Raw genomic sequence first — 16,698 nt, forward strand, 5'->3', positions numbered from 1 at the left:
ATCAAAGCATACATGTCTTTCATTGTTTATAAGTTTTTCCACATTGTTTATAAGTTTCCCAAGAGCTTCTGTCATTAACATTTCCAGTAACAGAATATAGTAGTGTTTACCCACCCCATCACCTTGTCGTTTGGGTAATGGACAGTGTGGGTTATGGACTTTGTTATTGAAATATAAGAATGTTTTCTTACAAACAGAAAAAAAAATGTATCAGTAATGACCAGGAAATAAGTTCACCTTGCTCACTGCCACCCAATTCATTAATTTGAACATTTCAGCTTCCATAGCCTCCTTTGCCAAACACTATATTTAAAGCATTTCAGCTGTTTACTAAGAAGATAAGAAAAAAATAAAGTTTTCCCTCTTTTGCGGGGGGGTGAGCACACCCAGCTGTGCTCAGGCAGGGCTTATTCCTGCTCTGTGATCAGGGACCATATGTGGTGCCAGGCATCAAATTGAGGTTGACTGAATTAAGGCAAGAACCTTACCCTGTATTATCTCTCCAGGCCTTCCCTCAAGTGCTTTGTGTTTTGGTTTTTGGGCCACACTCAGCTGTTCTCAGGTACTATCCCTGGCTCTGTGCCCAGTTCCCTTGGTGGGACTCAGGGGACCATATAGAGTGTCAGGGATTGACCTGGGTTGACTGCATGCAAGGCAAGCACGCTACCCACTATACTATGTCTCTGAGCCCTCATATGGTAATTTTTATGTTTAATCCTTTGAGGAGTCATCAGGCTGTTGTTCAGAGCACTAAAACATTTTGCATACCAGCTAGCAGTGAATTTAGATTTCTCATTCTTTATCCTGTCAAGACTTGTTCTCTGTGTTGTTAGTGATACGAAGTATCTCACTGTGCTTTTAATTTGCATTTTCCTAATGACTAATAATGTTGAGTATCTTTTTATGTACTTTGAGGTCATTTGTACATCTTCCATAGAAAAGTTTCTTTTGGGACTGGAGCAATAGCACAGCGGGTAGGGGGTTTGCCTTGCATGCGGCCAACCCGGGTTCGATTCCCAGCATCCCATATGGTCCCCCAAGGGCTGCCAGGAGTGATTCCTGAGAGCAGAGCCAGGAGTAACCCCTGAGCATCGGCTGGGTGTGACCCAAAAAGCAAAAAAAAAAAAAAAAAACCAGTTTCTTTTCCATCTTTTTATTATGTGTTCTAAGAGGGTTTTTTTAATTGTCTTCATGGTTTTCCAAAATTTACATCCTTTACTGAGTTAGACTAAACATATTTTCATGTTTAAATAGGTTTTTTTCATGCCAATTGTATGTTGGTGGCTTTTGCTTTCTTTCCTATCTGATTATTTGGATTTTTTTCTCTTACTCATTTTTTCTTTGTAGTGCCGTGAGTTGAACCCAGGACCTCACACATGCCAGATAAGCACTTTACTCCTGAGCAATATCTCTAGCCCCCTTACTGATTGTCTTTATTCTTTGGGGCTACTGCAACAAAACATCACATACTGAGTAGCTTAGAAACAGTACCCTCAGTAGTTCAGGGTGCTGAGAAGGCTGAGACCCTAGCCGATGTGTCTGGTGGAGGCTCCCTGTGGCCCTCTGTGGTGGGGGTGCTGGGATTTCTCCCTCTACAGGGGCTCTGCCCTGTGACTGTCTCACATCCTCAGGCTCCCACCTCCCAAGTCTCTGTGAGAATCTAACTTGAATTTGGGAAGCACAAACATATTTCAGAATATAATAACATTTTTTTTCTTTCCCAGATTTTATTTTGTTAAAGCACCATGAGTGACAAAGTTATTCCAAGTTGGGTTTTTGACACCCATCACCAGTCCCGCCCCTAGTGTCATTTCCTTGGCCAGTGTTCCTAGGTTCCCTCCCCTACCACCCTTTGCCCCTCCCCGTCCCACCAGCACTCAATATAGTAGCTTTTAATTACTCTTTTTTTTTACTTTTCATTTTTTAGTATTTTTTGGGGCCATACCCTGCTGTGCTCAGGGGTTACTCTTGGCTCTGCCTTCAGCAGTTACTCATGGCGTTGCTCAGGGAAGCCATAGGAATGCTGGGAATCAGGTGGACTACATGCAAGGCAAATGCCTGACCTGCTGTACTACCGGTACTACTACTATCCCTAACTTTTAATTTTTTAATTAAAATTTAAAAATTTAATTTGGTGTCTACCTCCCTCTTTTATGAATTTAATTCTGTGGCCAAAGCGATTTCTTTTCAGTCAGGTCAAGGTACAGATTCAGATCTCTATGGAGAAAGGTAGAATCCCAGCCCCTCACTTAAAGCATTAAAATTAATTTATAGTGGCATCAAATTTTAAACCTAATAAAAATTTAAAATACCTCATGAAATCATACTATATACTACTTGTGTCCATAGCATCAGTCACAGCCTTTATTCTTTAATTGCTGCTCACCATTCCTTCCCCTCAGCAGGCGTATAGGCATTTGACTTTACAGACTCTAGAATTTATCACTGACATGTTAAAGGGGGTGACAGTAGTCAAGATGATGAGTGGTCTAGCCATGAGGTGCTCATAGGCTTGTCCCCACACAGAACTTAGGGGTCATAATGGTGCTTGGGACCCAGTGATGCTAGGAATCAGACCTAGAGCAGGCGCCCACTCAAAAATCTCGAGGGCATGCTTTGCATGTGGGAGTCCTGGATTTGATCCCATTACCACATGATCCCCTCAGTGCTGAACTGTAATAACCTCTGAGCTCTGTCAGATGTCACCCCCCAAACCAAAAACAGAAAACAAAATAGTTAAACATCATGACTTATTTTGTGCTATTAATTTAATTTCTGTGAATTTCATGGAGCCTGAAGTAGAAATAAGTTTAAGCTTTGTATTTAAAAAAGTTGTGGTGGGGCCAGAGAGAGAGAGAGAGGGAACAGTAGACAGGGAGCATCCCTTTGACTCCACTTCCTTGGGTTCGGACCCCACCATCCATCAGGCATCAGAGTCATCTCTGAGCATAGAGCCAGGAATAAGCCCTGAGCATAGCCCGATGTGGCCCCAAACAAAAACCCAAATAAAAAATACTTGGTGTAATATTTTACAAAATGATTAAATATTTTCATAGTAGGAAGAAAATGGGTATTGCATTCCTTGTTTTTTTCCCTTGAAAACTTTACAGCATGGGACAGTTATTGATGAAGAAATAGGGCTTAAAATTGTGTCTACTTTGTGATAGCTAGTCCAACGTTTCCAACCTTTCATCTTTACAAAGAAAATCAAGCCTACATTCAGAACAGCTTTCATTTTGCTCCAGCTCATAAGGCATCTTTCTTTTCGCTCCTTCAACTGCATTTAATTTTAAACGTAGATGTGCTGAGCCCATTGTTTCTTCTGAAACAGCAGTGGTTCTGAGACAGTCATTTATTTTATAATCTCTTATTTTATAATTATGTTATTTTATAATCGCTTTCTTTGGATTGTTTCACTTCAGTTGTGGGCCAATCCAGTGATGCTCAGGGCCTATTCCTGGCTCTGTGCTCAGGAATCATTCCTGGTGGGGCTCAGGGGACCGTATGTGGTGCTGGGGATTCAAAACCAGGTCAGCTGCATGCAAAGCAAGCACTTGAACTTCTGGACTCTCTCTTTGGCTTTTATTTTTCAATTTCTTGTCCCTGACCAAAATGAAGCATGTTGCCCAGTCTCTTGATTCAGGATATTGTATTAATAGTTATGTTCACATCACGGGCAACCCCAAGCATGTGGCTTTGTGTGGCTAAAGCGATAGTCCATTAGTTGTCATGGCAAAGGTTGTTTATAAGTTGTATTTTAAATTTATTTTGCAAGCTGTGCTTTGAATTTATTCCAAGATTTTGTTGTTGTTGTTTTTTCCACCCATAGCTCCTTGTAGAAATCCTTATGAGGCCTACGATCTCTATCCGAGGACAGAAATTAAAGAGTAAGTAAACTTGAGCTCCTCTTCTATCCCTTTCCTAACTCAGCAGTAAGGGTGTGCCTTACTTTACTTGTGGACACTCTTTCCACTTCCAACTAAGCAGTTTTCTTGATTCATTCATAAAAAATTATTTGGGAGGCTTGAGCATTAGTATTGCAAGTAGGGCATTTGTCTTGCACACAGTTCACCTGGATTCTGTTGCCAGCATCCCTTATGGTGATTCTTGGTCAACCAGTTATGGCCGTTCAATGCACGGGCCCCAGGATGTGGCCTTTGAGGGTGCTGTGATGCTGGGGTTGCCTTGGGCCTTCAGGGATGCACCCACGGTGAAGCTGGAGCTGGAGAGCAAATGGGGGCTGAGCACATTTACCTCTGCACCGTCTCTCTGGCTCCAGTATATACTTTTTAATCAAAAGTTTCTTAGCTCATTACCAAAGTGAAGTATATACAATAAAAAGGGAAAAAAGTAAAAGTGTTTTAGTAGCATATTAGTACAAGTTGGGTGGTAAATATGTGCATATTTTCTATCATTTATAGCTCATATAAATTACAAAGAATATAAGTCTTGCAATATTTAAAAATTTTTATAAAAGAGCAAGTATACTTTGGTACTAAAAGCCAGAGATCACTTCAGTTAATATTTGACAAATGTCCTTTTAGAAAATATAACAAGTTTTTTAATTTTAATTTTTATCTATTTTATTTTTGGACCACACCTGGCGATGCTCAGGGGTTACTCCTGGTTCAGTGCTCAGGAATCACTCTTGGTGCTGCTTGGAGGACCATATGGGATGTCAGGAATAAAACCCAGGTTAACTGCGTGCGACACAAGTGCCCTACCCACTGTACTATTGCTCTAGCCCCTAACAAGTTTTTTTATTAAAAATAATTTTCCAAGAGGCAGGATCAGGGTGATTGAAAAGGAGGAACTGTGTTGATCTCCACCTGCAGTCACAGAAATCTGCATCAGAGCTTGGATTTGCCTACACAGAAACTGACCTGAAGCCCCAGTGAGTGCAGCTTTAGCAGCCAGAGAGAGGACAGCACCCTGCGGGGCGCAGGGAGACAAACTTCCCTCCCAGGAAGGAAGGTCCTGCAGGGCACAGCGAGCTGCATGGGAAGAGATTTCTGAGGGGTAGAACTTTACCCAGGGGGACAGGGGACTCCAAGAAAACACCTGCACCCAGGCCTCCAGTTCTGTACTTAAAACACGGGAATAGGAGGCAAGAAATTCTAGGGTTTGCACAGGCGGTGAAAAACACAGGGCCAGTGGCAGGAAATGCTAGGGTTCAACTAGAGGCTGGAATTGCCAACAGGCCCCACATGGCAACTTTCTCTCCGCCTTGTTGATGGAAGTTAAATTGTCTTGCTCACACAGTAACCAGCCCTGCGGGAGAATTCTGAGATCTTTACCCACCCCAGCAAATAGTTGAGCTAGCTGGGTCATGGAGACAGAGATCACCATCCATCCACTGGCAAGCGGACCCATTCCCTGCCAGTCCACATCTGACCACTACAGGCAGGACCCACCCTACAGGCCTCCCAGAGCAGAGCCCATCAGCCAGGGAACCCCACTGTCTGCTGGCATCTCTTGACAAGCCAGAGTCTGCGGTCTACTAGCCTCAGAGAGTGCCTGCAGTCACCAGCAGGAGCTGACACCCCATCTTTTGCTTCACCCCACTACAGCACAAGTTCTCCGACCTCTGCCCAGGCCTGCTTGCTGTGGCAGCTTGGTGGCTACAGAGCACTGTCACACTTAAAGCCCTAGTTGCTGCTCAGGCTGTCTTGAATTTGGCAGACGGATGTCTCCAAGTATTTACTATCTTGAACCCTGAGTCACCACCTAGGCCCCCTCAGACTCCCTGGCCCTCACCCAATTTTGTTTGGAACATCAGATATGGGGGGAGGGGGGGAATGGAAGCACTCTCAGGAATTAGGAACTCAGACAACAGCCTAGAACTGTTGTTTTGAGGAATACCTAATGTGACAGAGTTGTGCCAGCTACCTGAAGAGGATTTTAAAGCGACAATCCTAATGATGCTCACTGAAGTTAAGACATCAACACAAGAGAACTCCAACAAGAAAAAAAAATGGAAGAGTTTCAAGGAAAGAAAGCTAAAATATAGTAACAGAATTTAAAATTACAATAGAAGGCACTCAACCAGCAGAATGCAAGAAGCTGAAAATTGAACCCGAGAGCTTAAAGGTAAAATAATGAAAACCATCCAAAAAAGACTAACGAAGAATTGAAAACAGCAGAGCTTACAGGGGCTCTGTAGGACAGCATCTAGAGGAGCAGCAGTCATGTCACAGGGTTCTAAAAGGGAAGAGGGGGCAGAATTCTCAGTAAGGAGGAGATGCTGAGAACTAGCTGAGTAAGGAGCAAGATACCCAGATCCAGAAGCCTCCGAGAGTTCCAGGCCCAGTAAGCCCAAATATGCACACGAAGACACTTCATAATTAAAATGGCAAAACACAGATAAGGAGAAGAATTCTACAAACAAAAGAGAACCAAAGAGTCTATATAAGGGAAATGCCCATAGGTCGATTGAGGATTTCTCATTAGAGACTGTGAACAAAGAAGAGTGGCGTGATGATGATGTATACAAGTACTAAATGGAAAAGACCTCTACAGAATATTCCACCTTGATACCTTACCAGATTTTGAGGAATAAAGAGTTTTTCCAACAATAGCTAAGGGAATTCATCACCACTAAACTGAATTTTCAAGAAATATTTAAGGAACTTCTATTAAAAGGCAAAGAAATCAGTTGGAAGTAGTATATTAACTTAGAAACAAAATGTGGGAGAGAAAGGAAAATAAATAGTGGGAAGTCTTTTTTTTTTTTTTTAAGTATTGGGACCACACCTGGCAATGCTCAGGAATTATTCCAGGCCTGCACTCAGGAATGACACCTGGCGATGCTCAGGGGACCATATGGGATGCTGGGGATTGAACTCGGGTTGGTGTTGTGCAGGACAAGTATCTTAGCCCCTGTACTATTTCTCTGGCCCTGAAACTTTTGTTTTCAAGTTTGCTAATTCTTTCCTTTTCTCTATTTCAGTTCTGTTAAATGTAGAATAATTAAATGTTTGGATGCTGTATTTTTTCTTTTCTAAGGTAAAAGGTAAAAGCCCTCCCGTTGATCGTCGATTTGCTCGAGCGGGCCCAGTAACGTCTCCATTGGAGACTTTGTTGTTACTGTGTCTGGCATATCAAATACTCTCGGTAGCTTGCCGGGCTCTCCGAGACGGGCGGAGGAATCGAACTCGGGTTGGCCATGTTGGCCGCTTGTAAGGCGAACGCCCTACCCGCTGCGCTATCGCTCCAGCCCTAATCTTTTCTAAAATTTATATATTTGGTTTTGTTTTGAATCTTATTGTGTTTTAAATTTTATTTTCTGCTGAGATTTTATTTATTTTAATTTAATAGGCTATTTTCCATTCTATCATTGAAGTGTAATTGTAAAGTGTATTTGTAATAAATGTTAATATTATTTTGCTAAACTCTACATTTGCCTAATTCAGTATTGGTGTCTTGATTTTCTTTTTTCTTTGCCTTTTTTTATTTTTTATTTTTTTTTTGTTTTGGACCACATCCAGTGGTGTTCAAGGCTTACTCCTGGCTCTTTGCTCAGGTATCACTCCTGGTAGAGCACGGGGGACCATATAAAGTGCTGAGGCTCCTAACCCAGTTGGCTGTGTGCAAGGCAGTTGATTTACCTGTTATGCAATTGTTCTGGCCCCTTGATTTGTCTCTTGATTTTCTTTTAAGAATAGATCATCTTGGGTGCTGGCACTTACCTAGGGATTGAACCTGGGTTGCCCTAGGCAAGGCAGGCAGCCTACACTGTACAATCTTGCCAGTCCCAAAATGTAACTTATTTAATAAATGTGATATTTGATTATACTTGCTCACTAAGAAAATCTGATTGTTACTTCATTATAAATTTTATTAGCAGAATGTAAAACAATCAACAATTTTCAATTTTAGGTATTTTCTTTAAAAAGCTTAATATTAGGGCTGGAGAGATAGCACAGCAGGTAGGGCGTTTGCCTTGCACGCAGCCAACATGGACAACACAGGTTCGATTCCCAGCATCCCATATGGTCCCCCGAGCACCGCCAGGAGCAATTCCTGAGAGCATGAGCCAGGAGTAACACCTGAGCATCACCGGGTGTGACCCAAAAAGAAAAAAAAAGCTTAATATTAGAGTTATTTGTGTGATAGTTTCCTTTAAAAGTACTCATTTCTGGGGCTGGAGAGAAGAGTACAGAGGATAAAGTCCTTGCCTTGCATGCAGCTGACCCAGGTTCTTTACCCAGAATCCCTGTGGTCCCCCAAGCACTTCCAGGAGTCCAGGTCCAGAGTAAACCCTAAGCACTTCTGGGTGGCCCAAAAACTAAAAATAGGGCTGGAGCGATATCACAGCGGGTAGGGCATTTGCCTTGCACACTGCCAACCCTGGTTCGATTCCCAGTATCCCATATGGTCCCCTGAGCACCGCCAGGAGTAATTCCTGAGTGCAGAGCCAGGAGTAACCACTGTGCATTGCTGGGTGTGGCCCAAAAAGCAAAAAAAAAAAAAAAATTAAAAATTAAAAAATAAATAATATTAAAAAATAAAAGTACTTATTGATTGGGGCTAGAGATATAACAGCAGAGGTAGTATAGCACTACATTGTATGCAGCTGACTCAGATTCCATCAATGGTATCACAGTTGTCTCCTACTCATGGCTGGGAATGACCCCTGAGTGTAGAGCCAGGAATAAGCCCTGACCATCTTCAGTATGGCCCCAGAAATCCCTTCCTCTACCTCTGCCGCCCAAAAAAGGGGGGCTGGGGGATTTGAAAAGCATTTGAAAAGCTCAGCATTTGAAAAAAAATTTACCCATTAGTTTCCATTACAACGTACTATCTATAAACCCTATTTGAACACTTGGTAGTGGCTAAGGGGTTCATGTCTATTTTTACTAATTATGATCCCTCAACTTTGTTCTGGAAATTGGTTCTTCATACTCTCATGATTATCTGGTGTGAGTATTCTCTCTTCTTCCCACCAGATCTGTAAATTCCAGGAGCTCTGATCCTTTTATTTATTTATTTTTTGTTTATTTTGCAAACCACTGTATATTCTATAGCTGCCATCAAGTAGACATTGTAGATAACTTATTGATAAATGGGTAAATTCCAGTTTCTTTGAAACACTGAAACCTAGAATCACTGAAATAAACTAATCCAGCTTGCTCTGAAGTCTTGAGAGAACTGAACCTAAAAGTCTTGGGGGATAGTGAGAGAAAATACAGAGTGCCTGTGTGGTTAGACTTATTTAAATCAGCAGTCAGGTCAGGTTGTCCATTGAGGTCTCAGAGGGAAATCTTGCATTTGAGTTTGTGGCAGCATAGGAATGAATGGAAACAGTTGTGTTTTGTTTTCGTTTTTGTTTTGTATGTTATGCCAAACAAAACATTTGGTCCATGGTACCATACTCAGTTTTAGCATCTCGTTTTTGGGTAGCACTGTAGCACTGTCCTCCCGTTGTTCATCGATTTGCTCGAGTGGGCCCAGTAACATCTCCATTGTGAGACTTGTTACTGTGTTTGGCGTATCGAATACGTCACAGGTAGCTTGCCAGGCTTTGCATGTGGACGAGATACTCTTAGTAGCTTGCCAGGCTCTCCGAGAGGGGCAGAGGAATCGAACCCAGGTCGCCCAGGTCGGTTGCGTGCAAGGCAAATGCCCTACACACTGTGCTATCACTACAGCCTACCTGGCAGAGGTGATACCATGATCACGAAGTTTTTGGGTCAGCCATGAAAATTTTATTTCCTTTTAGCACTGCTTTCTTGCTCACAAAGAAATAGCCAATTTTTAATTGAACCCAGTATATAAGGCCTTAAAAAGCATTTTTGAGGGGCCAGAGCCATAGTACAGCAGGTAGGGCATTTTGCCTTACATGCTGCTGACCCGGGTTTGATCCCCAACATCCTGTATTGTCCCCTGAGCACCACCAGGATTAATTTCTGAGTGCAGAGCTAGAAGTAAGCCCTGAGTACTGCTGGGTATCCCCCAAAAGCAAACTAAAAAAAAAAAAATTGTCAGTCTGGAGCCATAATATAGCTGGTATGGTGATTGCCTTCCATGCAGGTGATCAGGGTTTGATCTCCAATACCACATATGGTCCCCCAAGCTCAGCCTGGTGTAGCCCCAAAACCTTTCTTTAAAAAAAGGCATTTGCGGGCTGGAGCAATAGCACAGCGGGTAGGGCGTTTGCCTTGCATGCAGCCAATCTGGGTTCGATTCCCAGCATCCCATATGGTCCTCTGAGCACTGCCAGGGGTAATTACTGAGTGCAGAGCCAGGAGTAACCCCTGTGCATTGCCGGTTGTGACCCATAAAGCCAAGAAAAAAAAAAAAAAGCATTTGCCCATGGGTATTTGATCATTGTATAATTGAAACCCAAGCACAAAAATTTGTAAGTCTACAACTGTACCTCATGGTGTCTCACTAATAAAAATTTTTTTAAAAAAGGCATTTCCCCAAAGCCAAAAATAAAACACTTGTTGAGTCTGTAGTAAAAATAGTCTTAGAATGGAAATGTATTGGGGCTAGAGCGATAGTACAGTGGGTAGAGCCTTGCATATGGCCGACCCAGGTTCAACCTCCAACATCCCATGTGGTCCCCCAAGCACTGTTAGGAATAAGCAGTTCTTGAGTACAGAGCAAGGCATAACCCCTGAGCACCACTAGGTATGACCCAAAAATCAAAAAAAAAAAAAAAAAGGAAAAAAAGACATGTAACAAGATAGCAAGATCTCATACCTTGAATTCTAGTAGTTCTGTTTTTAGAAGTATTTTCTTTTTTATCTTAAAGGACCAACTTAACATAAGTATTATTCATTTAATTAGTAAAAATAAACCAAAAATAACTATATGCCCTGAGCAGGCTGTAAAGAGAACATGGCATGTTAAATGACATACCAGTAGGTTCAAATTATCAAGACTATGAAGCATAAGAAATTGGTTACTATATCAAATAAAAAGCTGTGTAGAAATTGGTCTGTTGGCTGAAAATATTGAGTAAGTAGGACTAGAAGGATGGATAAAAGGAAAAATTAGTCAGGAATATAATTTAGCAGTAGAACATGTACTTTGCATTTGTGAGGCCCTAGGTTTGATCCCCAGCACCACTGAAAATTAAAGAAAAATACGCATCTTGAAGAAAAATTTTAGGTTTGATTCTAATGTTCAAAGAAATCTGGGCTTGAGGGATAATTGTTGGCCTTGCATGCAGCCAACATGGGTTTGTTCCCCCGCACCCCATATGGTTCTCAAAGCCCTCCAGGAGTGATTCCTGCACACAGCTAGGAGTAAGCCCTGAGCACAGCCAAGTGTGGTCCAGCAGTAAGCTAAAACAAACAAACAAACAAAAAAAAAAAATATACCTCTGCTGCTACACTTTTTTTTAATAAGAAAAAATGACTTATTTCTTTTTTACTTTCAGTAAGCGATGAAATGTCCAAGGACTGTTTAAGCATCCTGTATAATACCTGTGTCTGTGTAAGTACCTTTATCATTGGGGCTCTGTTTATCTTCCTGCCATTTTTGCAGTGCTCAGGGAGGGAGTACTTAAATGGGAGTGATAGTCATGAGAGCAATCTTCGGATATTGAATTAGTGAGTCGTACATGTGTCTCAGAAGCAGGATCAACAGGTAGAAATCATGGGGAAACAACATTTTGTAATAACTGTCAAGGACTGGGATTGCTTCAGTAGATACTGAACTTGCCTAATTCTCGGCAGAGGTGTCTGAGGAAAGCCTGAACAAGTATTGATTGGAAGATGATAACTTTTAAGATTTCTTTTGGCTCCATTATTCCTATTCCATCATTTTCCTTATTATAAAACAAAATAGGAACCAGAAGGCTCAGCCTTATATTGAGCGGAAGAATTCTATAAGGTTGATAACCAAGCAAGAAAGAATGAATGGTGAGTGAAGGAAGCAATTTAAAGAAAGAAAAGAGCACAGCTCTTAGTGGTAGAATTAGATTTTGAGTTCTGTCCCTTTCTCCCTTAACTTAGTGCTAGTTGCTATTTCCTCAAGTTTCAGTTACTTGTATCTTATTAGTAATCAAATTAAGTAGAATTGTGGGGTCTTAAAGGGATGAAAGTCTCTATTTTTGTTTATTTTTTTTTTTGCGGGGGGCGGGGATGCCCACACCTGCGATCTCAGGGATTACTCCTGGCTCTGTACTCATGAATCACTCCTGGTGGTGATTGCAGGACTAAATGGGTTGTCGGGGATCAAACTCAGGACACTGTGTGCAAGGCAAATACCCTTACCCACTGCACTATTTCTCTAGCCCTAAGGTGAAGAACTCTTAAAACAGTACCTGTCTTTTAGAAACTTATTTGATGCATTGTAAACAGGAAATTATAATGTAACAGTCACTGAATAGTGTTCTTTTTAAATAATGCTGATGAGATTGAAGCAATCTTGTTGGAACCTGAACAAAATTATTCAAAGACTTGCTTTTCTTATTTTTTTTTTTGTTTTTTGGGTGTGGCCCAGCAGTGCTCAGGGCTTATTCCTGGCTCTGTACTCAGGGATCACACCTGGTGGGACCCAGGGGACCATATGTGGTGCCGGGATCAACTCGGAGATCAGTCGCATTACACCAAGTTCTACCTGCTATTCTATCACTCTGGTACCGCTTTTATTAATTTGCTTAAAATTATGGTTTTTCAAGAACCTGTTGATAGCAGGGCTAGAGAGTGTCAGAGGCCAGGTGCTTGCTTTGTATGTGCCAATCTGTTCAGTCTCTGGCACCACATATTATTTCCCGCTCATGTTTCCCTGAGCACTGCCAAGTGTGCCCCCAGACAAAAGCAAATAAGGAAAAACAGGTGAAGTTATTTTAGCAGTGCGTTAAAGTTAGTATATCAAGAATGTTACTGGGGCTGGAGCAATAGTACAGCAGGCAGGGTGCTTGCCTTGCACACCACCAACCCAGATTCAGTCTCCAGCATCCTAAATGGTCTCCTGAACAACGACAGGAGTAATTGCTGAGTACACAGCCAGGAGTAACCCCTAAGCATCACTGGGTGTGACCCAGCCCCACCGCCTCCCCCAAAGAATATCACTATAGTATATAATCAATATGTGAATATAGACATTTTCAGTTTTTGTACTAGACTTTCAAAATCCATTGTAGATTTTGGTTTTTGCTTTGATTTTTTTTTTGGGGGGGGGTGGAGAGTGTTGGGGAATTTTGGACCAAATTCTGCTGTACTTATTATTTCTGCTGTACTCATAATTCTGCTTATCCCTTGCCCTGTGCCCAGGGATCACGCCTGGCACTGCTCAGGGGACTGTATGTGATGCTGGGGATTGAATCAAGGTTAGCCACTTTTTTTTTTGACAATTTGTGTTCTATTGCTGGTTATGAATAACATATGATGTCGCGTGGCTGCAGTAGGGCCATGTGATTTTGAAATTCCGAAATTTTAACAGTTAAATCTGGAGAGATTTCTGCCAAAAGCCACTGGGTTTCAAGATTTGCTCCTGAGTCTCTGGGACCATGGCCGTTGAGCAGCTTGATTAGGAGCCAGAGAGGCCGTTCATGGGCGATGACTTGGGGTCTCGTTGGGGTGGGGAAGACAGGACCAGCTCCACCCCTATCCCGTGAGGCCCTGCGTGTCTCGTCACTGGGGGCCCAAACCTGACTGTCCAGTGGCCTCTGAAGGATGGCAGCCACTGGGTCGCCAGGGGGAACAGGCCAAGGCACGAAACCTATTCCCACCTGGGTTGGCCCAGCACCAGTAACCTACTGCAGGGACTGGACGCATTTCTGCCAAAAGCCGCTGCGTTTCGAGATTTGTTTCTGAGTCTCTGGGATCATGACCATTAAGCAGTTCAATCAGGAACCAGAGAGGACATGCCTGCAATTATATAGCTGAGCCGGAGGTGGTTTGTGGGTGTGTTTCCCACATACCTAACTTTTGGCCGTTTACTTTCTTGGTAAACTTTGCCCCAAGTTTTTGGGGTCTGGCCAAAGGCACAGCAGCAATTTGGGGGTATCTGGAAGTCTGAAGGCACCATCAGGCTGCTGTTGCACTCGCATCACAGGTATAGATTGACCTGCTGGCGGCACCATACCCCCAAGGTTAGCCACATTTAAGGGAAGTGTCTTAGCTGTATTATCTCTCCTGCTTCTTGTGGTTTTTTTTTTTTAGTTTTTCACAATAATTTATTATATTCAATATTCCAACACCAATCCCACCATGGTTATACCTTCCCACCACCAATATTTCAAATTTTCCCAACCACCACCCAAGCCTGCCCCAATAGCAGGCCATAAATAATTTCTTTTATATTGCTTGTTGTGAATAATCCACTAAAAATGTAAATATGATCCAAAAAAGTTTTTTTAGAAGAAAGTGTGTGACGATTGTTGTATCTCAGCCTGGAGCCATTAAATCCTTATATAAGAGATTACTAGCATGTTGTTACAGATTGAGCCTTGTGTGCTAATATTTTTTTTTCTTTGCATCACCCAGCAATGCACAGGATTACTCCTGGTTTATTATAATATAATATTATTATAATTATTTTATATTTTATGTGGTGGAGAGATAGCACAGCGGTAGGGCATTCGCCTTACAAGCGGCCAACATGGCCGACCTGAGTTCAATTCCTCAGCCCCTCTCGGAGAGCCCGGCAAGCTACCGAGAGTACTCGATATGCCAAACACAGTAACAACAAAGTCTCCAATGGAGACGTTACTGGGCCCGCTCAAGCAAATCGACGATCAACAGGAGGGCCTTTACCTTTATATTTTATAATGTAAAATAATATTAATATAATATTATTATAATATATTATTATAACATAATTATTCCTGGCAGTGCTCGGGGGACCATATGGGATGCTGGCTCAGCCACATGCAAGGCAAATGCTCTACCTGCTGTACTATCGCTTCAACCCCTAATTTTTTTTTTTAATTGAGATTAATTGCCTTCTACTTTACACCCCATCCAATGTGGTGTGCTACTCCTGGTATACCATTGCTATAGAGTATGAGATGTCGCATGGTTGTAAATGTGTCCAGAAACTCCTTGTATTTTTTAATACACAAAGCACATCTCATTTCAGCCTAGCTAGGATCCAGGAGCTCAAGAATCACCAGGGTAGGCACAGACTGATAAAAATAAATTGAAATGTGCTATTATTCTCAAAACTGAAACCAGTAAAAAGTTGTCCTCACTGGGGAAAAACAAAAAGACTTTTATATGACTCTCTTTAGCCATATCTATATAGTTAATAGTTTTGTAGGTTAGGGGTAAAGACACCTGTTATTCATTGAAACCCCAGTAAGACAGAATTCGATTTAAAAAAGAGATACAAAGCACAGAAAACTGAGTCTAACAGTTTAACTCTGTGCAGATCTGGTTGGATTCCAGGTTGGACAAGAACCAAGGACTTTTACTGTTGTAAACAACAGTGACTCGAGGGATCAGGCAGAAAACAACTATTTGAAGTGGAGAACTCTGTAAATTGTGACTAACCTGAAGTAAACAGTCCCTTCTAAGGACATTTAAACTCCAGTTTTTAGGAAGTACCATATGACAAAACTTGGCCTATTTGGGTTGAAGAGATAGTACAGCGGGTAGGATGAGTGCCTCACATGTGATTTCATCCTTGGCATCACAAATGGTCCCCTAAGCATTATCAGGAGTGATCCCTGGGGACAGAGTCAGAAGTAAGTCTTGAGGTTTCTTGACCTAGCCCAAAACAACAATAACAACAACAGATTAGCATTCTGAATGCTGATTTATAGCCTCAGAATTACATACTAGATAGATACTGGGTCAGGAACCTATGATTAACCGTGGGGGTGGCCAGCAGTGGAGCAGTTGCCCAGCACGTGTAAGGCTCTGGATTTGTTTCCTGGCACTGTCCCCCTCCCCAGAAAGAAAAGATTGATATACAAAATAATATTCAGGATTTAAGGCCTGAGCCAAAACTTACCTTCTGTAGAAGAATGCAGCTTTTCTGGTGTGTCTTTTTGCAAGGGACAATTTTCATTCATACATGCTCTCTCACACTCTTTTGCTGGGATCTGGTGTTGATTCCTTAGTTTTTGTACTTGTGAGGGGTTTCTTGTTCCTTGAAGCTTATTTGGTGGTTGTAACGTATACTGCCTTTTCTCTCTTCTCCCTTTTGTTAGACTGAAGGAGTTACAAAGCGTCTGGCAGAAAAGAATGACTTTGTGATCTTCCTTTTCACTCTGATGACAAGTAAAAAGACATTCTTACAAACAGCAACCCTCATTGAAGATATTTTGGGTGTTAAAAAGGTAAGTTATATCCTCTACCAGCCAGTTGGTCTCAGACAGTTGGATATGGTAATCTCAAAACTGAATCAAGTAGAAACGTGTGTGTGTGTGTGTGTGTGTGTGTGTGTGTTTGGATTGGGGGAGCTGGCTGTACCTGGTGGTGGTTGGAGGCTGCTCCTAGAGGTGCTTGGGGGAACTGTGTGTTGCCAGGGATAGAACAGCGGTTGGCTGTAAGCAAGAAAAGCACCTTAACACTTATGCTATTATTCTCTCTCTGGCCCTGTAGAACTCTTTTCATGTTTCATTTTGTCTTGGGGATCACATGGCAGCTCTGTGCTTGGCAGTTACTTACTCCCAGTTCTGTGCTTTGAGATCACACACACTCTGTGGTGCCTGGTTGGGGGAGGGAGCATGGGGTGCTGGGGAATCAAATTGGGGTCAGGCTCATTAAGGCAAGTATCTTAACTTCTGTACTA

General features: G+C 42.1%; 1 protein-coding gene across 1 annotated transcript in view; it reads left to right on the top strand.

Annotated features, from left to right (window-relative positions):
- TRPC4AP (transient receptor potential cation channel subfamily C member 4 associated protein) overlaps positions 1 to 16,698 on the top strand; it is a 74,909-nt gene that overhangs the window by 24,433 nt on the left and 33,778 nt on the right. The window contains exons 4-6 of the mRNA XM_056121749.1: positions 3,830 to 3,887; positions 11,390 to 11,445; positions 16,115 to 16,243. Coding sequence (XP_055977724.1) covers positions 3,830 to 3,887; positions 11,390 to 11,445; positions 16,115 to 16,243 — 243 coding nt within the window. The remainder of the gene's footprint in view (positions 1 to 3,829; positions 3,888 to 11,389; positions 11,446 to 16,114; positions 16,244 to 16,698) is intronic.

The sequence above is a fragment of the Sorex fumeus genome, unplaced genomic scaffold (genome assembly GCF_029834395.1).
Source record: "Sorex fumeus unplaced genomic scaffold, SorFum_2.1 ptg000044l, whole genome shotgun sequence".
NCBI classification, from domain to species: domain Eukaryota; kingdom Metazoa; phylum Chordata; class Mammalia; order Eulipotyphla; family Soricidae; genus Sorex; species Sorex fumeus.